Source organism: Chinchilla lanigera, unplaced genomic scaffold (genome assembly GCF_000276665.1).
Source record: "Chinchilla lanigera isolate Chin_1 unplaced genomic scaffold, ChiLan1.0 scaffold00005, whole genome shotgun sequence".
In the NCBI taxonomy this organism is placed as follows: Eukaryota; Metazoa; Chordata; class Mammalia; order Rodentia; family Chinchillidae; genus Chinchilla; species Chinchilla lanigera.
The window spans coordinates 9686458-9712888 of NW_004955406.1; the positions used below are offsets into that span (position 1 = coordinate 9686458).

General features: G+C 34.3%; 2 protein-coding genes across 4 annotated transcripts in view; both read right to left on the bottom strand.

The window, feature by feature from the left end:
• Kif28p overlaps positions 1-1169 on the bottom strand; it is a 69586-nt gene extending 68417 nt beyond the window's left edge. The window contains exon 1 of the mRNA XM_005374794.2: positions 1005-1169. Within this exon, the coding sequence (XP_005374851.1) occupies positions 1005-1148 (144 nt within the window). The 5' untranslated portion in view covers positions 1149-1169. The remainder of the gene's footprint in view (positions 1-1004) is intronic.
• Positions 780-26431, bottom strand: part of Ahctf1 (AT hook containing transcription factor 1) — a 67190-nt gene continuing 41538 nt past the window's right edge. For all 3 annotated transcript variants that reach the window (XM_013520466.1, XM_005374795.2, XM_013520457.1), the window contains exons 22-36: positions 23503-23647; positions 23295-23426; positions 22506-22656; positions 21928-22078; positions 21503-21610; positions 18360-18543; positions 16684-16881; positions 15568-15976; positions 13752-13848; positions 12177-12274; positions 10012-10214; positions 6752-8579; positions 4320-4453; positions 3382-3464; positions 780-2484 (exon numbers count right to left, since the gene is read on the bottom strand). In XM_013520466.1, coding sequence (XP_013375920.1) covers positions 2292-2484; positions 3382-3464; positions 4320-4453; positions 6752-8579; positions 10012-10214; positions 12177-12274; positions 13752-13848; positions 15568-15976; positions 16684-16881; positions 18360-18543; positions 21503-21610; positions 21928-22078; positions 22506-22656; positions 23295-23426; positions 23503-23647 — 4114 coding nt within the window. In that variant the 3' untranslated portion in view covers positions 780-2291. The remainder of the gene's footprint in view (positions 2485-3381; positions 3465-4319; positions 4454-6751; positions 8580-10011; positions 10215-12176; positions 12275-13751; positions 13849-15567; positions 15977-16683; positions 16882-18359; positions 18544-21502; positions 21611-21927; positions 22079-22505; positions 22657-23294; positions 23427-23502; positions 23648-26431) is intronic.

Genomic DNA, 26431 nt, shown 5'->3' on the forward strand with positions numbered 1-26431 from the left:
CCAGGCTTCCTAAACCGTAACTGCAACTTAGAGATTCTGAGCAGGGACATACGATACTAATTTCTTCTCTTTTTAAAACAGGGTCTGACTACAGTTTAGGCTGGCTTTGAACTACGCAGCCCAGGATAACCTTGAACTCACGGGTTCATGACCTCATGCAAGGAGATCATCTGACAGGCTATCCCGTTCAGGTATTGTTGCTGTCAAGGTCTGGGTGTTGCTCCTTGTTGTGTTGTCCTTATCCAAATTTTATTTGCCTTTTATAGTCATTTCAAATACTTTTTCAACTCAATCTTGGAAGCCATCAGTATCTGTCTAGGCAGAATTACTCAGATTTTTCTCTGCATTTTATTTACCTTACTACTATGATAGTAAGTGCCTTAGTTAATACACGATTATCTAGTAAATTTACTTACACGAGACTGTTAGCTGCTAGAGAACAAAGAATTTCCCTTTGTCTCCTCAGTATTTAGCAGTGTTTGACTGTGACAGGCAAAAGTTTGCGAGATGGGTCAGGTGATCAGAAATATTTTAAAATTGAACCAATGCATTGATACCTGGTTGTTGTAAGGTACTAGAGAGTATATTTCATGTTACCCTAAACTGTTGCAGCACTGTTTTATCATACAAATTCATCAAAAGTATACAGAGTTCATTTAGAACTGACAATTTGCCTATAGCCTACTTTTAAAGAGGGAAAAAATTGAAAACAGGCATCATACATTTATAGGCATCAAACCGCACTGGCTTAAAAAAAAATCTTTAACTTGACAATATACTTCTCTTGTCAATTTTTTTTTATTGTGCTACTTGCGCCAAGGAAACTGTTCACTGAATTAGGCTTAGATCTTTAAAGTATTCATTTAACAAATTCATTTAAATAAGTTTAATATTACAGAAATGACAAGCAGCTTAAATACAAGTTTGATAACTATCATTTAAAAAATTAATAAAATCAAAGTCAGTTCAATTTTCAACAAGGCAATGTAACATTTACCACTAACCTGACTAAAAGGTCGCACTCGCACTGCTACTTTCACACTGTCAGTACTTGGCATAGGCATTTTCATCATTTTCTCGTTATCCATACTCTTATTTTGTAGAAAAATAATGTAGAAACCACACTGCTGTACTTCACACGAAAACATTAAAAGCTTAGCCCACACAGGCAGTTTGTTTCTAGGTGATCAATTATTAACAATCCATTCATTACACACTATCAATTACCTGTCATAAATTATTTTACAGCACTATTTATTGATGAACCTTATAGCCTACATCAAGTATCATTACTTAATTGCACACAGTCATACTGCAGAGAAAAGGGTGTTTTTGTTTCTTCTTGTTCCATACCTACTCACACTCTTCCCACTCTCAATGATTTCTGCCTGAGGTCCTGTGATGATTTGCCAGTTTAAAAAACCTGAATAAGGGATTTTTGTGATTCAGTAGCAAGCTGCTCCACAGAAAGATTATAAAATTTGTTCAGACTTCTCCACTTACCAATATTAGGCACATGCAAAGTGCACTCAATATCCATAAAACAGATTTATCTCAAATTCTTTCATGAGGTTGCTAATAAGCAGTGAACCGGTCAATCTAACCTGGATAATTCGTCTCTGAATTAAGAGACTTTAAAGATAAATAGTTTTAAGCTTGCTGAACAAGAAATGTCAACATTAAAGTTAACCCAATGCATTACTTGGAAAATTACTCATTTGAGGTAGATCACACAAATTTTTTGAAACTACAAAAAGGCAGCAAAATTACATGCCCACACTTTAGTTTCAACATGGTAACAGGCAATAAACAAAAATACAGATTATGATTAGAAATTTTAACCACAGAATCAAAGTGCATAAATTATAAAATAGCAACTTTAAAAAATAACAGTTCAATCATTCTCATTTTAAGATTGGTCTAATATTTTAACTATAGAGAATGAAAATGGGACAAAAGCTACCAGCATATAAAAATTATTAAAACATAAATCCCCTCTCAAAAATCTAATAGACACCAACTACTGTGAAGTATATACTTTATTTAACATTCCAATAATAAGCCATATTTACATATTATATAAATGTCTGAAGTCTTAATATAAAATAGAAAAAATGCCTGGACTAAAAGAATCACTCCATATGGAGTTATTTTACTTACTGAAGACCTCCTGTTTACAAAAATTTACAATAATTTATATAAATTATTTTCTTCCGAATTAAGATGATTTTTTAATCCACACAATTCTGATGACTTTACAAATAGGTGTACATTAAAAGCTTGGGAAACAATTACAGCATTTTCCTACGTAAAATTTGCTTTGGAAAGGAAGATGGTTTCCTCCCCCGCCTTCCAACAGCTTTTTCTGTTACTTCTGCAGTTTTTCTTGGTTTGCGCTTTACTCCATCAACTGGGCTTGCCAAGGGAGAAATCAGCTTAATTTCTACCGGAGGAGGTGACCAAGAACTGTCTTTTTCTGTATTTCTGAAAGAAGATACAATCAAGTAAGAATAAACACATTATGTTGTAAATATAACCGGTTTTTCAACATTGTGAAAGAAACCTTAAGGTGAATTCTTTCATTTTTTAAGAGAAATAATGGTTTCAAGAGAAGTAAAGGTGAAGTATGGCTTTAAAAGTCATGTAAGCTAAAAAAAAAGTCATGTAAGCTAATTAGAGGCACAGTTAAAGTTTCACTTACGAGAATATTTGTTTTCTGATTTAGATACTCAAAAACAATTACTGTGAAATGTTTCCTTAAATGTTGCATATATATTGCCCATGGAGCTACAGAAAAATGGCAATTCTCCAATACCAACAACTGGCAACTATGTCGTTGCAAAACACAAAGTAGTTTTTCAAATATATACGAAACCTATTTATAAGTAAACAGCGTTTTTAGTACTAAATCAGTTTTTAGAGTAAAACACATTAATATGTTCTTTCACTAACTGCAGCCATGGCTAGTCACTGCACTGAAAAAAATCCTGTGTACCAAATGTATCTGAAATGGAGTAACTCCCCATGGATGTAGCTTTATTATCAGTAATGAAATAATGTCATGATTTTAAGGTTTACAATTATTAAAATTTATCTTTACTAACGAAAAGGTGAACTATCCCACTTCCCTCCCCTACTCACATCCTGCAGGTACTAAACTACCTCCAGTTCCCCAACCTTCTCAAAAAAGCACGAATGGGCTTTCATGCTGCACAGACATCCACCTACAGCATCAAAATTTAACAATGTCACAGCAAGTGCTATAAGTGACCTCAAAAACCACCCTTTCTGATGAGCTTAATTTCTCTGTTTAAATACTACTTGTCTTATTCTAATTTGCAAAAACAAAACTGTTAAGAGGGTACAGAAGGTTAAACTTACTTGTTTGCCTGTTTTGTTTTGGCAGTCCTAACTCTCTTCACTTCTTGCTTCCCCACAGTTTCTACTGGTTTAGCAGCATCTTCCTATGGGTTAACATTTTTAACAGGTAAATCGTTAAGTAAACATTTGAAAGTGGAATTAAAAAGTTTTATTTCAAGTCATGGAGTATAGTCAAACACGTCTAATAAAGTACACTAACAATTCTTAGTCGAAACCTTACTCAACTAGGTTTGCTCTTTATTGCTTATGCTAACAATTCAGCTGTTCTTCATGTCTTTTCAGGTGCCACTGCCATGCTTCTGTGTCTCTGCATCTGGTGTTTTCTAAGTCAGAAACACCTGTCTTCTCCACTTTCTGTCTACAGAGGCCATCTAGGCCGACAAGATTTTTATTACGTAGAGAAGTAATTATCTGTGATTTTGTTTCTTCAATTCAACTGTATTTGCATTAACTGCTGCATTATTTTTGTGTTAAACCTTTGCACAGTAACTGATTCATGGCAGGTAATTCAATAAATGCTTACAAATTAGCATTCATAAACCTAAGGGACCCAATCCATGGAGAATTTTCATTTTAGGGTTTTGTACAGCTAGGTCACTGAATTTACTCTGATTCAGTGTCTCTCCAAGGGAACTTTTCAAGTGACAAAACAGGACTTCAAGGATGCACATTTTAAATAAACAGATTAATTCAGGCAGGCACTAGAATTTAAAAACCTTTTTCCTAATAGGTAACTTAAACTGTGGCTGCCAGTAAGTAATATATAGCAGTAACATACTACACACCCTACTGAAGGCAGGATCTCTAAAGGCAGGCGTAGACAAGATAGTTCTGGGCTTTTGGTATAAACGATATCTTCAGAGAATTTTTTATTTAGAAAACATTTATTTGAAAATATAAAAATATTTAAGCAACACACACAAGTATTTCTTCCTTACCAGTTCATCTATAAGTCTGGATGTCCTGGATATGTTCTTTCGCTTGGTCCTCAAAGTAGGTGGTGAGAAGACAAACTGAGAAGATAAATCTGAAACTAGTTCTTTCAGCTGTGTAGGAGTCTCTATTCTTTCAGCTAAAGAAAAGGTAGGGGGAAAAAACCAACACTGTATCTATACATATAAATGTAAATCTATATTTACATGCTTGTATACACGTGTATGTCAACAAAAGCTTAGTGAAAATGATGCACATTAAAAAGATCCAAATATTCCCAAACCTAGAAACCACAAGTATGTTAATTACTCATGTTAGGAGAAAGAATGGTGTGTTTGAATCCTAGTATCATTGTTCTTTAAGATACTGCTCCTCAGGGCTGGGGATTTAGCTCAGCGGCACAGTGCCTGCCTGGCAAGCACAATGTCATGAGTTTGAATCCTGATACCAAAAAAAAAAGAAGATACTGCTCCTCAAATGTTTGAGGAAAGTACTGATTAGAAATATGACCCAAGCTAGTCTGTGTCACAATCCTCAAACAAGATTTTCAATTACACAGTACTTTGATTTGCAAGCATAATTTCATTTACACACAAAAGACTTAAAGACTCTTTTCAAACTTGTTCCAGTCAAGAGGAACAACAAAAAAGTTCATATCGTAAAAGGAAAAAGCGGAGAAAGTAATTCTGCCTCAGTTTCTACAAAACAGGAGTAATGGCAACACCTATCTCAAAGGTATTCTGAGGATGAAGCCATCTATGGTGGCACATGCGTAGAATCCCAGCTGAGGCAGGTGGAGCTCTCAAATTCAAGGCTAGCCTGGCATACATTGCGAGTTCAGGACAAGTCTAACCACATAGCAAGACTTTGTCTCAAAAACAAAACCACTCCTGCAACAGAACAACATCATCATCGTAAAAGGCAGCTGAGACTAAAAGAGCAGAGCATCGCGTGGCACACAGCATATGCCTTACAAGCAGATTTTTGCATGTTTTATTATTTTTAAAAAATACAAACCCTTGACAGAAACTCTCAAATTATATTTCAGTGTTATTTATTTAACCTACTGGGACAGAATTCTATCAGATGTCAGATTCTGCATTTAAGGTATATGGTTATTAGCAACAGAAAAAACAGGGGTCACACCAAGAATAAAGCTTGTAGGCAGAAGCTGAAACACCTAGCACCATTGATGGTAACTCCCCCCTTCTGGTGTTAAAAATACAAATTCCTATACTCCTTTTATGGAAATGACTTTTGTATTTCAAGTTGTGATCCCAAGTAGCTGGGAATACAAGCATGTACTTCCATAATCAGCAAAAATGATACATTCTGTAATTCTTTTTCCAACTATAACAATCAAACTACGTCTTGTGTACCTAATCATTATTACAGAGATATTTTAGGCATGTATCAGGTATACTACTCATATCTTTTTCCATTCTCACCTTTTTAAGACATTAAAGTACCTTCCCAAAGGAACTGTCTTCCCCCATGAAATGTTAACACCAATATACCATACATCTGTTTGTGTACTCCATGTATGTAACTGTGCTTTACACACAAAAACAGTAAGATACTTTTACTATTTTGAGAGTGGTATCCCCTTTATTGAGGTGAACTATACCAACCAATGTAATCACGGGCTTTTTTATCAGTGACAATGAGTGAGCTTGGGTATGCAAACATACTAATTTATGGGCAATAATGAATACAGATTTTATTAATTTCTATACCATAACCAGTTTAAAAAAACTACCAGTGGTTCCTCTCAAAACAATTTGGGGTGTAGCTATTACCAGAGACATAAACCAAAGCCAGTAGATTAAAAACATTACATTTAAAGAGAAACCAAAATTATAGGGATAGAGTAAGGCTCAACACTACTAATAGTATCTGTATCAAATGAATTATATGATTTAAAAAAATCATACTAGATCTGTGAATTCTTTTTTCTTTTTTTTTGGTATTTTTGAGACAGGATCTCGCTGTGCAGCTCAGGCTGGCCTTGAGCTCACTTTGTAGCCCAGGCTGGCCTCGAAATTGCAACAATGTTCCTGCCCCAGCCTCCTGAGTGCTGGGATTACAGGTGTGCACCACTATGCCCAGCTGGATCAGTGAATTCTCGAAATAAACGTAGAAATATGAAATCTTTAAAAGATAATTTGTTTGAGGTTTTATTTGGAGTAGAGATCTCTTAACAAATTGTTTTGAAGATTAATTAGTGCTTTAAATCAAATAGTACTTTATTTGTTTGTTTTTTTTTTTTGGTTTTGGTTTTTCTCCGGTACCGGGAACCGAACTCACGACCTTGCGCTTGCCAGGCAGGCGCTTTTGCCGCTGAGCTAAATCCCCAGCCCCTCAAATAGTACTTTAAACAACCAAATTTTAGGCTAAACATTTTGAAGATGAAAACTACAAATAAAAATAAAAGTACCTTTTACTTTCTTTGAAACCTTTGCTGTAGGAGGAAATAAAGTCTCATTTTTTGGATCAGAAACATCTTGCAAAAAGATGGTCTTGCTTGATCTAGTCCTTATGCTACGAGAAGACTTAATAAGAGCTGTGGGGGAAAGCAATCTTTCTTCTTGGTCATTTGGCTCTTTACGTGACACCTCATCTACATGTTCTTCTGATACTGAGCCTAACGCACGTTTTTGGCTTTGATTTTCAGTCTTCCTTGTAAGCTTTTTCTTAGAGCTCATTACCATATCAAGTTCCTCATTTGGCACTAAAATGGATTTTTCTACACCTGGTTCTCCAATGCTGACATTTTCATTTCTAGCTGGGGTATTCCTTGCAGATCTTCGGACACTGACAACTTTTGTCTTTTTGGGACTGCTCTCTTTCGCAACAGCTTTAGATCCAACATCTTGCAGTGGATTTACTTTCCTTGGTCTACCACGTTTCCTAGGTGTGGCAGACACATCAAACTCTCCTTGAAGAGTCAACTGGGATGAATCAAGTTTAGACTCTTGTGTAATACCTGACATACTAACTTCTTTATCTTTGACCCTTCTACTACGTTTAACAGAGAGCTGCTGGTCACTGAATTTCTCATCTTGTTTATATCCTATATTTTCAGAAGCTTCTAAATCAGCATTTCTCAATTTTTTTATAGTCCTGCTAGGTCTTGCTATGTTACTAACTGTTAGACCACTTATAATTCCAGCACACTCCTGATTTTCCACAGATTTTTCATTACTTTTAGGAGTCCCTTTAGTAACAGAGAATAGCTTAGCTTCTTTTATGAAAGAAGTTTCTTCAATTGCTGATTCCAACAGCTGAGATGATTTTGACCTCTTTGGTTCTCTACCTGGAGCAACTTGTGTTTCTTGTTCCACAAAATTGACACTTTCTAAAGTGTCTTGATTATTTTCTTTTTTATTGTTTCCTCTTCTAGAACTAAGAGAACTTTGAGGTATTTGCTGTTTCTGAGGTCTTCCTTTAACATCAGAACAGGCACTTTCAGAAGCCTCAGAAATTTCTTTTGTTTTTCTAGTTTTCTTCCTAGCTGGTGATCCCAACATCTTAGGAGTACCAACATCTGCTGACTCTTCCTGTTGTGCTGATGTGATGTTCAGGTTTTGGACACGCTGTCGTCTTGTGCGAGTTCTGGAAGAAACTGCATCATCACTCTGGCTGACATTTAAATTCACTGTATCTATTTCCTGAACAGTCTTAAATGTACGCTTGACTAATCTGGTAGAAGACATTACATTTTGGCTTATTAAAGGCATATTTTCGTGCATGGACTGTTCCACTGTATCTGAAGTAATTTCTTTACTTCTTGTGTCTTTAATCACATCTAGTAAATTTTCCGCAATTGCTACTTTAATTGGTATAGGCACATACGGTAAAGTCTCTACTTTTTGAGATTCCTGGTCACTAGCTGTGATTGGTGGTATATTTACAACATGTCCATGATCATCACTTTCTACATTACACAAGAGTTTTTCCTTAGTTGCTGTGTTAGCTGTTTTTAGCAACACATTCGATGGTGCAGAATCACCTGTCTCAACTTCTCCTTCTTCACCTTCTAGTATCAAGGTAAAGTTGCTCTGAGCAACAAAAAGTTCCCCATCTACTTCAGCAATGTCACATTCAGCAGAGTCTTTATTATCAGGCAAGTCACAAAACTGTGGCTCTGTAGTATCAAAATTATATTGAAGTTTAAGAGTTCCTGAGGGATACAACTCATTAAATGAAAGATTCCTAGCCTCTTCTCCTGATTTTTCAACTTCAAGCTTTTCATGTCCATTCACCTAAAATAAATTAAAGAGAGTGATAAAGGATTTTACAATTTCATTTTTAACTGAAAACACAAAGATTTCACATGACCATCTCACACTTTGTACATTTTAAAACATAAACTATATTGATATACGGCATATACTAATGGGTTTACTTTATAAGATACCATTTAAACAATCAGTTCTTAGTCAAAATAACTACACAGAAAAGGGTTTTGAGATTATGACTGGAATTAAATTAGAAATTCCATATTTCCCTAGCTAAAAAGACAGTATTAACAAAATCTTGAAAATCACTATGATACTAACAGTTTTTAGAAAATTAAGGACTTACTCTATTCTCACCCAAGAAAAAAACATAACTGGAGAAAAGAAACAACCCCCGAACTCCTTTACTGATAATCCCCAAATTACCTAACTATTCACACTTTTCTAAACAGCATGATCCCCATAAGGTTGAAGAACAATTCACCTACATAAGCTCCCTTGGGCTAGACTCAATCCTCTTCCCTTTGCTGGGGCTGCATAAACCATGAAATTCCTAAGGCTTTCAAGTTCAGTACCTCTCCTGCAAGGGTTTGGTGGAAGAAGGAATGGTCCTTGCATTTACCTTTTGGTAAGGGAAGGGGAGAAAAAGGAGGAGGTAGAAAGTAACAGAGAGATAGATCTCCTGACCAAGAAGGTAGAACATTACCACCCACCTAGAAAATGACATTTTCCCATCCCCAAACATTCCCTGAGATGACAGATTAGAAGTAACCTATAAGTGAGGATTTCCACTTACACCATGCCCAGATTTTTATTTGCTTCACATCTGAAGGAATAGGGCTTTAGCCATCTATTTTACAGTGAGACTATGTATAAGAATGGATATGGGTAATTAAAAGATTTTTATGAGTTAATAAACTCCCCCAAAAGTTTCTCTAAATAAGCAGAAAGAAGTTTCTCAGACTCAATTATCGTATAAAAGTTGCATCTTAGTAAGAGAACTGGTAGAATTTTAGAAAATCACATTAATTACTAAAAAACCCAAAAATCCTTTCTGGAGGTTTGAACATTAACTGTATAAATATTCTCTCACAAGTATGCATGGGGAAAATATCCTGTTTTACTTGTCTATTTTTACATATATACTCAATGTGTTTGTCTTTGGAGTAGCCATTCTTATGTTTTCTTATGGCTAAAAAACCTTTCATTTAAAGTAGGTGATAAGTAAAAACTAAAATGTCAAAATGTGGCTTAACACAACCTTTTGGTTTTCATGAGAACCAATTTCTTCAAGGATGTGTTTCTTTTATAGTCCATAAAATACTCATTCTTTGAACACAGATATTTTAGAGATTTTATAACAGCAGTCAAGTAAATGAACATATTAGATTTAAACAGGCATGTCTTAAAATCTAAACCAAAACTGAAAGACAAAAGAAGTAAAAAAATTTTTTACATGAATTTCTTGAGTATCAGGAGGACTGCCAGAAATTGGATGCTTTGCTTCCATTAAGTCAGCACTTTGTTTTAGCACATCAACGTCTGTTTCATGCTCTTTTAAGTTCAGTGCTATTTCCTGGTCAAGCCTATGTTCAGAGACAACAGGACTTTCAGAGGCAAAAAGCCCAGAGCTTCCACTCTCATTGACATCAGCCCAAGCTAAAAGAAAAACGAGAGTTAACTGTTTAAATTTTAAACTGCAAAACGTGATCTAGGGACAATTAAGAAAGCAAATAAAAGGAAAAGGCTACTCTACCTTGCACCTGAGAATATCATTCTAAGTGTCACATTGCAGAAAGCCTATAACATCCTAAAGAGGAAAGCCTGTGTGCACCTACACATTAATCCACTTTTCTTCAGTATACCATCATTCATTTTATATAATCTGTGTATCTTTTTCACGAAGATAAAACACAGAAGATAGACTTCACATTCAAAAATGACTTTTTTCTGTTGAAACATAATTCCTGCCCTTATTAGGAAAGCTTAATACAACGACAACTGCTTCAAGCAGGCTCAGATATTTGTTCATTATTAACTTGAAAACTGTATTAGGTGACTACTGGACAACTGAGCTGTTACAGAATCTAAAAATACTCTTCCTTCCATCTTCCTCGTTTCCAAAGCTGCATATGTCATTAGTAATCATAGGTCACATTTGGGTTTAGTGTCTATGAATGACACAAAGCACAAGATAACCACAGGCGTCTCTAACTGAATTAAAAATCCTTTAGTTTAATAAAAATCAATGAAAGGTAAAAAGTAAAAAATAAAAAGAACTGGGCAAAATATTACCACACTTTCAAAAATTTGGCGGGGTACGGTGGTACATGCCTGCAATCCCAGCACTTAGGAGGCTGAGGTAGGACTGCCACAAATTCAAGGCCAACTTATATATCCTGCCTCCAAAAGCTGTTCTCTACCTGTCAGTTTGGCAAAGAGGAATGGAAAAATTGACACTTTTCACTCATCAGTATACGAACAATAGGATTCAAGCTTTACTGGAGAAAACTGTAAGATATGAAAAATCTAAGCATAATTCTTGACCCAGTACATCCATAAGAAATACTAACACAATGTTTGTGGATATATTGACAAGAATACTCACTGCAAAAATGAAACAGTGAAACAAAAAACAAGGGAAAATAGTAATCAATCCAAATGTTTACCACTTAGCAATTAGCTGAACACACACCCATCGTACAGAATCCTACCAGAGCCATTACAAAGGATCGATTAATCTATACTCCTGCTATGAAAAAATGCCTTATATTATTAACTGAAAAGTTGCTGTTTTAAAAATGAATGTACTAACTATGTAATGATTATTTATAGTAACAGTTAACATTCCCCAGCTTTTAAACACCAAGCACTACTCTGAATATTTTACATGCAATTGGCTTAATCATAACAATCATAAAATGGATACTATTTATATTTAACGAGGAAAAAATAGAGGAATAATCCATAATCTTATAGTAAAGTACAGAACTGGGTTATGAACCCAAGCTGTTTAGGTCAAGCCCCTGTAATGTTTTGCCATCTTACTAGTGCCTCACAGAAAAAAATTATTTTTCAAGAAAAATACACTTTAAATTTCTCTGGATCATTTTACAGTAAGTATGTATAATATTCTTGAAGTCAGGTTTGCTCTCATTTGCTGTAAGCCCTATTCAAGTGACAGGCACAAAAGTGTAACCATCTTGAGTATAGGCTCTAGAATGAGATAACTATCACGGCACAGTGTTGTGAGAAGGGAATGAGTTCATATATGTGAAATACTTTTGGCAACGGACATTCCACGTGCCTGCTTTCCTGAAACCCAACTGTTAGCACTCTCAGGAAAACACCTTTCTCATGTCTCTACAGTCTGGGTTTGAATGGAGGCAATGAAATCATTCTAAGACTTCCACGATTAAGGCAACAAAATGTGTAATGAACAACTCACTGTCTTAAGGCAATGTATCTGCTTACAATGCTTTTATTCTAGACAAGTTGACCAGAAAGAGACAAGTGAAAAAAGAAAGCCTGGATAATATATTCTTTTATTCTAAGAATAGAAAAATCTTTATGGAAACAAAACACTAAAATGAAATAATTCTAAAGTCAAGTTGTACATACATTTATCATTATCTGCTGGAATTGTAGAGATGCAGGTTTCAACACATATTAATCCTTCATCCAAAACCGGTACTCTGGACTTCAGGCTGTGGATTTTCCTTCAGAAATAGAAATGTATAATTTACTGTGTGAGAAGATCCATTTGTCTAACTGGCTTTAGACCTACTGCCTCTCCACAAGAACCCTTGTTTTCTTGATGCAAACAAGGGTTCAGAGAAATCACTATTCAAGCTCATTTTCTTTTTTTTTTTTGTTTTTCTCTGGTACCAGGAACCGAACTCACGACGTTGCGCTTGCCAGGCAGGCGCTTTGCCGCTGAGCTAAATCCCCAGCCCCTCATTTTCAATATTTTATAAAGTTTACAAGTGAATTTGAAAACAAATCTGTCATATTTCTTATCTTACTGTTCTACCACTTTACTTTCTTTTCTTTCAACAATGGTATGGCCTTAAAATCCAAATAAAATGATTTTTGAAATGTTTGCCAGCATAAATTACGGTGAAGATAATTTTTAATAATCAGTGGCCATCTTCTTCAAATAAGCCAGTTAAGTATTACAAAATATTTCCTAGGCACTCAGTAGGACTGGCACTCATTGCTAGCTGGTTCTGGGTGATGGGAAAGGGCAGTGAATCAGAAGTAACTGATGCTGACAATTCTTGACTTGCACACTGAGTACAAAATTTTCACATCAAAATGTGTTATGTACAGAATTTGACAAGTTTTAAGTAGTTAAATACCAAGGCACGCCTATATTCATTCATTAATAGATGTTTGTTAAGAAGATTTATCACAACCACAAAGTTTATAGCTATGGTAGCTGAGAACAGTAAGTCACAAAAAAATCAAGTAAAAAGGAACTACTTGCTTGCCAAGGTGTTAACTATTCATCTTGATTCTAAATATTGACTTAGATTCCTCTCTGAACGAGATTCTTTGGATGTGAATGTGTCTTGCTTTATAACTATTACAATTACTTGTCAAACCTATTGCAATAAGTAACACTTATTTTCATTAAAATTCAAAAAATATTAGAACAAACAAAATGAAACAATCCTTTATCACTGTTTTCTGCCACTTTTCTGATGAAGGCTTGGCAAAGATTTCAGCTATCCAGTTAGACTTCTCAGAAGTATGTGCTTGAGTTTCATGAAAAAGGTGACTATCAAAATCTGAATTTTGTACGTAATTTATAAGGTTACTGCAGTACTTGCTTCTTAGAAAGCAATATACCAGTTATAAGGTTTTAAATAATTTTTATGTCGGTTAACTTTGCTATAATATTCTTACTATCTCTCTTGATAACTGAAGTTGTCACTCATGTATGCACTATAACAATGTTATGCAAAGTGCTACATGCAATCTGTGCCTAGTTTTGAAATGAAACAAGCTTTTGGCAGAAGATAAAGTGGTTATTAATTTGATCGATTAGGTCAGCTAACTTTTTATACATTACCAAATGGAGGTGCTGAAGATCTAAATAAGCTCTAATATTCATAGAATAGTTTGCTATGGGCTTACAAATTTCATTAAACATCTTTTAAAAAGCATTTAAATTTGTCTTCATAAACTTACCCTTCATGGACTGATGGAACACAAGAAGCTTCAATTCCTTTAATGGGACTTAAGTGATTTAATTCTGAAAGTTCCTCCTGTGAAACTTCTAAATTGCCTGTAATTCATACAGATAAGAATAATGTTTATGCTAAATGTTTTAACAATTCCTCATAGTTTTAGACCTTTACTTTGTGCGTGTGTCGAAGTGTATTATTGAGGACAGAACTCACAGCCCTACACGTAGTATACACTAGGCGAGTGCTCTACCACTGAACTATTTACTACATCCCCAGCCATAGATTTTTTTTTCTTTTTTCTTTTTAGCCATAGATTTTTTAAAAAGAAGTTGTTGGGGCGATTTTTTTGTTCTTTAAGTGTACTGTCTTGGCAACAACTGCCAACAGAGTTCCTCCGAATTCTCTGAACCTAGCTCAAGAGTCCCTCCACTCTCCTTAAACACCCACTTTTCACTTTTAGCTTCACAGGCACTACTACAAATGTTCTACATATATTAACTTACTCCTCAACGTCCAAAGAGGTAGATGAATAAATTTAGCCTGTTTTACTATAAAGTTCCCATTAGATTATCCCCTAAACAGATGTCTACTGCCTAATATTGTTGGCATAATCAATGGAGATCCATTCTTATCTAACATCATATCTACCATTAAAATATTTTAGACTATAGCACACCAAAAAAGCATTGTAAATTTCCAGACATGTTATTTCTGAGCAGAATATTAAAATGCTTAGGCCTATTAATAATACTTTTGTGGAATAACGAAAAACACCACCACCTGAACTTCACTGAACTCACATCTGAAGAAACAGTTTAGCCTTGGGGGAAAAATATTTCTCAAAAGATACCTATGACACAAATTTTTATAAAAGCATTTGGTTTTACAGAATGAATGTTCAGTTACTGTTTTTTTTTTTTTTTTTGGTTTTTTTTCTTCGATACCGGGAACCGAACTCACGACCTTGCGCTTGCCAGGCAGGCGCTTTTGCCGCTGAGCTAAATCCCTAGCCCCCCAGTTACTATTAAATAAGCTTATTAGCTAGGTTGGTGGCAGGCCCCTGTAATCCCAGCACTTGAGACAGGTGGGTTGCTTCCAATTCAAGGCCAGCCTGGGCTACAAAGTGAGTCCAAGGCCAGCCTGAACTGCATAGTGAGACCTGTCTCAAAATGACCAAAATAAATAAATAAACAAATAACCAAGCAAGCAAGCTTGTTAAAACTGTGCATGTGGTAAGAAATCTAAAAATGGGCTTAGTTTTTGGATCTACCAGTTCTAAGCCCAGTCTCCTTTCTTAGTATCCTGCTGGCCCTCACAGGCCTCACAGAAATAGTACTCACCAGACTTGCCTTATAATGGCCTGTCAATGTAGCCTATAGTGCTCTGTACGACATACAGGCAAGTATCGCGCCTGCCTTACTGTCTGACATTCAACACCTAGCAAACACACAGGAGAAGCTTCCTGAAAGCACATGTATTAGGGACTCAGTCTGTAAAATTAGTTTTAGTTCCCATAGCTACTTGAAGACTTTTTAAGTCAGATTATGGTAAATTGTATTTTCTTACACATTACTATTCTTTTCAAAATTTCTTGGTTGAATTAAAAAAAATACACATAAGTTGTCCTCCTTTCAAATCTCATACTACTTATAGAGCAACATAAGCTGTAAGATTTGAGTATTTTGTCTAATACATAGTGCCCTAGGAGTATAGAATAACTATTTAAACTCGATTTTTCTTACTGTAGAAATATCCTATTTCAAACTTTAATAAGGGATATCAATGGCAATTTTGAATATGTGAAAATAAGTTTCTACCTATTTGTTTCTCCATGTCTGAAGGCGTTGCTTCTGACTCAAACACATCTTTTTCACCATCCTTCTTAGTTTGTTCATTTAAATTAGTAATTAGTTCAGTGGAAAAGCTTGGTGGCTTGAAAACAAAATCTTCCGAGTCTCCCGGTGATGGTGCATCATAATACTCTAAAGTAGTCTGGTCCGATCTGGTTGACACAATGCTGTTTTCTTTGCTCACATCAAGTTTCTCCAGGCTCTGTGAGGCTGTATCCTGTGACCCTGCCTCCATTTCTTGATTATCTTTTTCAGGAGGATGCAGGGATAAAGATGTAGCTTTATCTTTGCTCTTTAGCCATACAGTTTCGGCAGGAACTCCACTTTTATGGAAAGGTGTAGTAACAAGTACTTTTGTTTCACTGCCATCTGCAGCCTGTTAAGTAAGATTACACAAAGAAAATTAACCAGTAAATATCAACCTGGTACTATGCGATATGTATCAATCACACCCAAGTTTCCATGCTCAGTATTTCTCTGAATTCTCTTAATTAAAATTCTCTTCAGAACAGTATGCAAGTTAATAGTTCTGAATTATTTCCCTAATTTGTAATACACTATCAATTTCCAAAGATTAAAATGAACGGATCAGATAATGAATAATTACCAGAGGTTCCTATTAACCTACAATGGAAATCTGAAGAGGCACCTGCCTAAATAGAAAAAATTATGAATTTAAGGGAAGGAACACAATACAGAGTGGAAAAAAAAAAAAAAAAACAACAACGTGGACTAAGAATTAGAAGTTTGGATTCTAGCCCTATTTTTTTTACCTACAAAATGATGGATGTGGCTTGTCTAGTCCCCTAAAATTTCTTTCACAACTGTTTCCTAATTTTGAGACTATCTTCAAGATTGTATATAAAAATCCACAGTGATCTAACTTTCTAATGTACAGGTCAATGTCCTCATGTCAAGCTACTGCCCTACCCCTTTTATTTTGAGACAATGTTTCACTAAATTCCCCAGGCTGGCCTCAAACTTGCCTCAAGCTCCCACGTATATGGGATTATAACATGTGCCACTGCACCAGGCTTATATGTTCAACCTTAAATCTTTATCCCTTATTATTATCGAACTTACTCCAGCAGTCCATTTTGTGCTCATGCCTTCTTCCATGAATGAAATTCTTGTTTCTTTAAGTTGTAAAGGTGGAGTAAGAGACCTTCCAGGTGACACAGATGGAGAGTCTAAGGGTGTTCGAAGACTAGACCTTAGGATGGATTGTGGAGTCAACTCAGCAAACCCAGAAGTAACTGACATAGCCAATGTTTTAGCTTTCTATGACAAACAGCAAACAGAATGCCATCATTAGTGTTTGTAAAAGGCATTTATGTAAGGACAGACTGGATTATTTAACTCACAATAATAGGTATTTTCTGGTCTCCAATATATACATAAGCAGAAAATTTTATCTCAGAATGCTAGAAATAAAGATACAAAAATTCTACAGGAGCTTTTTATATGGAGGCTACAAAACATGTAATTATATTCATAATCTTTCTAAAAGTTCTAGTTATTTCCAAACTACAGTGCCAACTGTTTATGTAACACAGTTTTAGTTAGGTGAAAGACTTGATTGTATATAATGAATGAACACAAGGTTAATTACAGGATCATAATCTCAATTAACAATGAGACTGACTTTAGTATGTCTTAAAAAATTTCATCACAACTATTCAGTAATCAGCTATATTTATTAGAATTCTCTAAAGATTCTGTGTAATGAATAAAAATAATTTAAAACTGGTACTGAAATTATTAAGTAGAAATAATTCCTTCACATATCCACTAAAGACCTAGTAAACAATTATTGAATACCTTTACATTAACAAACTCTGTCATTCAGATTACAGGATTATGATTTTTTAATAATAGACTGTTTTGACAGGAAATGCAAAATTACTACCTTATTTAATTTCATTTGAACCTTGTGTAGAGAATACAAAAATTTTATTTTAAACAAATGAATGAATGAAATACCTTACTAGACATTAAATGTCAGGATCTTAATAATTTTTTTTAAGAATTTAGTAATTTTATTAACTTTCTTTTAAATAACTATTTTAGGAACAGCATTTACTGAAGTATCTTTTATTTAACTTGAAAAATAAGAAGTCTCTTGCTTCACTATAAACACCAAATCTCCAGAACACAGAATTAGAAACCACCAAACCAAACCATAACAGGAGGAGGAAGAGATTTAATGTAGAACATTGCAAAAGGTAAAAGACCACTGGTAGTAGTCATAACAAGTTGGGTTTTGTTATTTTTTCAATTATCAGGGAGGGTGAAAAAAAAAGCCATGTAAAGACAGGCTGATAAAACAGCGAAATAATTTTGTTTCATTATTAGTTTCATTATAAGGGTCAGAAAATTAAAATAAAAATACACATAAAAACTAAAAATCAGTTGACAGAATAATATAATTAATATCAGGAATAAAGATTATACAAAAATTGACACTCAAAAATCTTGCAAGTATTTTGCAAAGGACAAACACCTGTGTATGTGTATAACCATTCAGAGCCTTGGATTATATTCAAGACAAAAATATGATGGTTAATGTTACACAAGAAAGCTACTCTAAGAAAACGTAAAAGTATAGTTTGGGAAAGAGACATAAAGATTTAAGTAGAAAAAAGTATTTAAAGCTGTTGACTACCTAGAGCTATCAGTTATAAATACCTTATTTTCTTTGTGTGACTTAAAAAATTAAGAACTCCTGAGCTTCCCTATGCTGGATATGTAATACTAACCTTAACTACAAGAGGAGTTTCAAGTAAATTTAATTCTGAAGTTCTGCCGGTTTTCTGATGTGATCGTTTTAACTGTGAACTTGAATGAGTGGGTAGATATGAGGGAGATCTTGCAGGACTTTGCTGAATAAACCTCCAAGACTGAGGAGATTGAGGAACAGGATGAACCACCAAATCCAGCAATCTGTAAACAGAGTACACATATGAACAGAAAAATCTTGGTAATTTATTCATTATTTAAGAAACAAAAAATTTAATATTCATTTAATTATTCAGATTTGCTTATTCACAAGTAAATATAGTAAACATAAATTGAGCCAACCATATTAACGTAATCAAATCTGCCATTAGTTTCAAAGGTCAGAAAATAATCTCAGTAGTTAAAAACAATTAGGAGTTATACATAACAATTTGAAAACAAGTAATTCTAGCTGTCCTTCGTCCCTTTTACCAGTGTTTACTAAACCTTCACTATGAGTCAACTGTTTATTTTTTTAACTTCTTATTTTGAAATGAAGACCAATTGGTACTAATTAAAAATACTACAGAACATAAGATAAGGCTTTCTATCAACCCATTTGCTATAATTTATTTTTATCAATACTTACATTCACTTACATCTGATACACATAACAGTGATTTGTTTTATCTTTGTAGCTCTGATTGCAATAAAGACTAGACTGACTACTTTGCCAAACAGCTGATTTTTCATAATTGAGTTTTGTAACAAACTAGAATCTCAATGTTTTCTATCATCTCCTGGATCTAGTTCATATCAAATGACTAAACTGATCTTGTTACTGATTTGTATTAAGCATAGTCCAAACAAGTTTAAAAGTGTAAAAAAGTGAAATTTTTGGGTCACCATTTCTGGTGGACCATATTCAAAGATACACTTTTCTCAATTCCCCAATAAAACCTATTTTCCTGGTTGGATTTTTTAAAGGATTAAATACAGTGTATCCTTACTTCCCTCAAATGCCCACGTGATTTAGCTTAGAGTAAAAAGCAAAGTGCAGCATGTGCTAGTGACGAAAAATAAACACTCTCAGTTACTATGCCTTCCTCACCAATCTATTCTTTAAGTTAAAGATTTTCACTATGAGGGGTGATATGCGAATAGAGAATACAGTTGCTTTATGACTCAAACTATTACCCAGCAGGGGGGGATATAAATATAGGAAGTATTTTATTAAGATAGGATTTCCTACTTGTAATTCCATAGCAAAAACAGCTTTGAGGTTTCTACCAACCCAAGAATATATAGGAATTCCTCAATTTTTCATTTCTCTCTCTACCTGATTGGTATTTAAATGCTTGCTCTGCATTATGCTAATATTTATGTCTAAAGTGCTTACTTATAATGACTGTTTTTCAAAAGCAGGGCTTGTACCCATAAGTGACAAAATTCTTGTTATACCAGGTTAACATTCAAATTCTATGTTTTAAATATCAAGAAAAAATATTTTCTAAAGGAAATATTAAATATTATATTAGGTCTTAGGCTTTCCTTAACCAGTTTTTTGACCATGATTCAAATAAGAAATGTATTTTATATCACACTACAGAAAACATACATTACATAAAATACTACTTAACCCCTACTATATATGCAATGCTCACTACTCTATTTCATTCAAAGAAGCATTAACCAGAACCTATTATATGTTTACTTACTATCAAGTAATACAAACCAGTATGAAAAACAGAGTTAGAAAATGGAATATTTTGGTGATGGTGGTGCTAATGGAGATTGAGTCCAGGCCCTCACACATGTTAGAGAAGCGCACTATTACTAAGCTACATTCCTTGGCCCTTTAAAAAAAATCTTTTTGTCTTTTAAAATTTTGAGGCAGGGTACTGTGAAGCTGCCCACAGACTGTCCCCAACCTTGGCAGTACTCTCAGGCATGCATCACCACTGCACCCAATATGGAATGATTTTCATTGAAGGTATAAATAAATGTTCACCTCCTAACTGGCTCTCTTCTATCTGAGTTAATACTGCCTTTAAAGGGTTTTCTTAATTCATCTTTAGGCTCTGAGATCATTAGTCAAGAATCTTCAAAGCTTCTTACTGCCCCCTGTTGGACCCCAGTCTATTATTAAAAGTAAATAGGGATCAAGAAAAAAAATGACTTATTGAAAAAAAATTACAGCTACTGGTAGAAAAAAACCAGAACATCAATAAAAACATTTTTCATTTAAAATACATCATCTCATGAAGATAATTAAAGAGAAACAAGTACATTTAATCTAAAAAGAGAAAATCCTTTCAAGACATTGGAAAATGTCTTATGCATACTCTACACTTTTTGCCTCAATTTTTTTAAGCTATAAACTTATCCTCAATATCCTATTCTTATATCAAAAATTCAGATAATTTTACTTTTATAAAATAATGTAAATTTATTTCTTGATAAAATAATCAAATATTTGCAATTCATGGGCATTAGTATTCAGGACAAAGAATCAATGTTCTCTGCTACTGACGATTATGAATCAATTTTTCACTATCCAAATTCCATGGTTAGGTTCAATGGACCTTACGGGAAAATGATCTGATTCAGTTCTCATCCAAATTCGTTTGTGACCAGAATTGTGGAATTAAGTTCACAAACCTAGGTACCATTATACATACTTACAATTCCATCTTGGATGTGAACTTTAACTTAACTATTTTTACAATACCATAGGCAAGATATGAAAGTACTACTGTACTGCATCTGGAATTACATGAGTCATTTTAGCCGGGTCTATTGCAAAGGAGAATGCTTCAAAACACCAACCAAAATTAGTCATTAATCATAAAAGTAACTTTCATTCAGAAGTCAACCAACAAGGAGAGCTAATAGTAGTTTGCTTCTTTTTATTCAGGTATCTGAAGTCACCGACTAGTCCCCAACCTTGGCAGTACTCTCAGGCATGCGTCACCACTGCATCTAGTCACTGACTAGAAACTTTAAGCATACCAACACAGTTGATATAAAATGTCCTGAAATTACCACACTACCATGTAAATTACAATAAAAAAAATTAAAAATTTGCTTAAGAATTTAAATAGGATCTGTAAAATTTAAGATAAAAAACATTTATAATTATTATAATAATATTATATCTTTAAAAATGATTTCATAAACTTACCTAGAAATTTTCTGTGATGCTTTTGAAATTGGTGTTCCAACAAATGCCTCAGGAAGTTCTGGATGCAGGATAGAATGTACTATAGGAGATGGTTCTTCTGTTTTAGGGCTACAAAGGAAAAAATTAACTGTTAATTATGTATCATGAGAGACTGATTAAAAATGCTGTTATTTACAATTAGATGGAAGGACTTTCATTTTTACTTTGTACATTTTGGCATTATTTACAAATAATAATATGTATCACTTTTAAGTTTAAAGACAAAAATCATTCTTTTATAAGAAATGTAGCCAACATAAAGAGCTTTTCCTTTTTATGTACATTAATAAACTCCATGACAATGAGAATGGAGTGCTGATGAAGGCTACTGAAACCCAGGAAAAATGGGAAGTCACATGATTTTAAGAGGTATAAGAAAAACATACCTATTATAGAGTGACATGTTAGTTCTAGGTTCAGTGCTTGCCCACACTTCTCCAATTTTAGATAACACATTATTGATGAAAGTAGATCTTGTTAACACTGTCCCAGTTACTGCTTTCTTTGGAAATGTTGATAATGGTTTTGGTCTAGAAACTGTAAAATAATACAGCACTTAATTGCATTTCTGCCAAACAGGATTTTAATAAAAGATTTATCATGAAATAATGACTGAACAATACAGAAGACATGATAGTTAAAACTGGGTTTACCTACAGCTAGGTAGAATTTGTTAATCTGGGTTTCTAGAAGATAGTGAAATATTACTTAACATGCTTTCTAGAAGCTGGACAGGATGTCTTCCATTAAAGAGTTCTTTCATTCTATACTACGTGTAATTGTAAAAACATCCCAAGAAGATCTGTACTCAAGGGATAAAGCGGCCATAAAAAAGTAAGACTGTTATAAATCTGAAGATGTCTCAGTGAATGTGAGCTACATTTAAGATGATGACTTTAGAAAGGCAACCATTCAAAGTCTCATCAAGCCCAAGAATTTATGACATTCTTCAATGAAATCTTACCTTCTCGAAAAACTGATGATGTTGACACATGATAAGGCTTAGCTCGCTCAATGGCTAATTTTCGCTGGACTCTAGGAAGGATCTTCCCATATTGGTCTAACATAGCATTTCGAGCCACTGATCTCTCCCTTACACGAGGATCACGATCATTCTATTGAATATATAAGGCATAAAATTTTACCTTCAAAATGTTGGGTGCTATGTTTCATCTACATTTTTCCAAAATGAAGACTTCATATACAAACTTAATAATTGCTTACCCATCAACAAATTCCCAATCCCTACTACTAAGCCTGGATTCTTCAAAATAACTGGTTATCGGTTTTTAAGCACCCACATGTAACAGGTAACATGTTACTCTGTCAATAGAAAGCATACCTCTGTGAATCTTCAGAACCTCACATGGAAATATTAGCATTTATAAGTGAGGAAACCAAGGTTCAGAGTATGCCCTAAGCACACAGAGCAAATTAAGAATCAGACTAACCCTTCAAGTCCAACGTTCTTTGCAATATATAACTCCTACTGCTGTCTGCTACCTCTCCCTCTAATTTTACAAGTAAGTGCCCGTCTGGCAAGATTATGGGAAAACATCAGAATACAAATGGCATGTATAAAAGAATTAAACAAGTAATAATGCCCAGTTCAAAGTAATGCTACACAGATGGGAAGCAGATTCTCCTAGTAGATGTCAATTTAAGTCACAGTGTTACCAAATTGCAAGCTCTTCTCAACTCTTCAGTTTTTCTTATTCTCTTATCTCATAAAATGAAACAACTTTAATCATACCATAAGATTAATCTTCAGAGTCTGGTTCAGTTTCAGGGCAGGGATATAATTGGCACGCTGCAAATGGTGAACTAAGAGATATTCTTGATTCTGAACACTGGCACTGGACTGCAAAAATTTCACTAAACATTCCTAGAAAGAACAAACAAGTCTGTAAACTATCAATTTGCCTTGGATTTCTGATAAGAGTATACTGGTAAGTGATTACCTGTTCAGTGTCTGTAAATGGTAATTTCAGCAAGTCTTCCATTAAACCCATTTCCTGACAGACTTCATACACATGCTTTAGTAATTCTTCCATATTTACTGTATTAGAATGTTGTCGCAATAAACTCCAGGCCTCAACCATGCACCTAAAACCAATATTTATCGAAGTTCAGTTTTAGAAAAGCTACTTAAAATGTTCGAATGTCATTCACTTATAGAACCTCAATGATACTTTTCATATGCAGGTTACAGAGCCAGGAAGCCTGGACAACTTAGTGAGACCCTGTCTCAACACAACAACAATGGGCTCATGATCTAGCGCTGTGATACAGTGCTTGCCTAGCATGTATTGGCCCCAAATTCAATCTTCAGTATGCAAAAAATAAGAAAAGGTTTAAAAAAAAATAGACTGCTTAGCATATTTGAGGCCCTGGATTACATCCCCAGCACTGCAAAAACAAAAAGTTTAAAATTAAAGTAACAGAGGAACAAAGTAGACATTCACAAAAAGACATACTTAGGTGATGTGGACAGAACTCGATGACTGGTGTGGTGTGACAGGAAAAGTCAGGCTCTTAAGGTAGTTCACACTCAGCATGAGAAATACAGAAAAGAAAATGAGTGAAGGCCTATTATGTAGAAATAAACAGAGCAATGTTCACCTGAAGATGAAGGGCATAGCTTAAGACTAGATGGTGTGGCAAAGCTGCAGCAAGATCTGACTGGAGAATCTGTCAGATTGGACAGCTGCAGATAAAACTGTGAGTACAGAATGAAACAGTGCTTCTTACCTAGGAGTCTCTCAGAATCGAAGAGACTCTGTGTGCTTTAAAAAAAATCAGTTTTCAACTCAAATCCTCACTGACTGTCTTGTCCTGGAGGTTAACTTGGCCCCATGTATAAAAATTGAAACTCTACATATATAGTCTACAAAGCAACAATCTCACTTCAAGGAATGTAAATTTACATAAATACCAGCAAAACTGCATAAAGGTTTATGTGGATAGTTATACAGTAATATAATGAACTATTACAAGGTCCTGTATGAAGCGAATATACTATAAAGGTATAGAGTAACTTAGAAAATCAATGGAACTTTTTTAAAAAGCAAAGTTACCAAGATGAACAGTAATAGTATGCAAAACTAATCAATAAACAAAATACATAAACGTTCACCTACTTATTTAAATACGTAAGAAAAAGTTCTACAAGCCACACACTAAGACTGACTTTTTGTTTTGGGGCTGGACATTTTAACATATTCCATAGATTTTGTAAAGGCTACCAACCCAAGTGAGTAAAACATGTAGGAGTATTTTCTAAAAGCTTCCACCTGAAATTGCCTTTTACTCTGCTTTTCAAACAGGTATAACAGTGTGGTAATTACAACTTGAGTATAGAAGGGTGAGTACATATGTATACACATGCAGGTGTACAGAAATAAAATCTTAACATTTTCCTTAAACTAAAAATGAGAATATTTTTGTACAAAGAAAAGTAACGAGGATTGAAATGAAGAGCTCATTAGTAATTTTTAAAATCACATAAAGAATAAAGGTATAATGAAAACCTGGTATCTGTTGTATTTAGGATGGGTACATTAAACCTTATTATACTATGTTTGTATGTGCTGGAATCTTAAAAATGCTTATAGCAAAATAAATTTCAAGCGATCTGTTATAAGCAAAGTATTGTAAAAGGACAACTGACACACTAAAGAGGAAAAAAACCCCTCAGAACCAGGTTCATCTCTATAATATATAATAATAAATCAGTTAAGAAAAATCTCAACACACAGAAAGAGGCAAAAGATTTAAATGGGCAAGTCACAAAATAGCTCTCTGTGCACAATATGTGGCTAGTCATCTTGCATTGTTTAGAATGGCAGAAGACTGAGACAACCTAAATGTTCACTACAGAACTAATGAAATAAATGGTATATTAATTCACACCATGAAAAGCCACACATCCCTTAAAAACAAGGAAGTTCTTTATATATTGTTATGAAATGAACCCCAAACTTAGTTTAAAAAAGCATATTACATATCGGCAGACAGTATGCTAGTTTAAGGATATGACACAGAGGTGGCTGCAGGATTTGCTAACATCTGTTCAGAAGATTTCAAGAAACACACACTTGAAACGACTAACAACAAAGAGGTCCCAAGGGGAAATTAAGAAAGCTGGAAATCCACTGTTATCATTTATATTTTTTCACTGTTGAGGCATGATAAGTATCCTATTATTAAAAACAAAACCAAAAAGCCTCCAATATTTTTAAAAGCTTTTCACTTTAAAATGTGACACCCACTTCTAGCTTAGCAGATACAGTAACAAGAATATGATGATTTTACTGTTTGTAGTACTGGGAGTTCATCAGATATTAATTTGTAACAGTATATAGAGTACTGCTAAAAGAGAAATCATGTTCTTTTTCAGATAGCTTCCCCATAACAGGAAAATACATAGTTACCTCCAAAATGCCAACACTAAGATAAATTTAAAACAAGAAAAGTCTTAAATGCTATAATTATCCTGCTTCCTGTAATAGAAAGTCATGATGCTACAAAGAATAGTAACTATTTCAACTGGTAAAAAACTAGAATGGTGGCAGTTAATAAGCAACTCATTCCATAATTCTTACTATTTGGGAGGCTGAGGCCAGATCACAAACTTGAGCAATTTAGTGAAACCTTGGCTCCAAAAATCAAGTAGAAAACCTGGGGTGTAGCTCAGCATTCCTTGGGCTCAATCTCCAGTACTGAGATGACTACTCATTTCAGTAACATTAGGTAGGGGATTCTTTGCAATACAGCAGAGAAGACTGCTGAAAAACTTACCTCTGACAAACTATCTTAAGAAAGGTATACAGTATATAAGTAATAGAACATTAATATGGCTATATTAATAACTATTCATGGTAAGGAAGG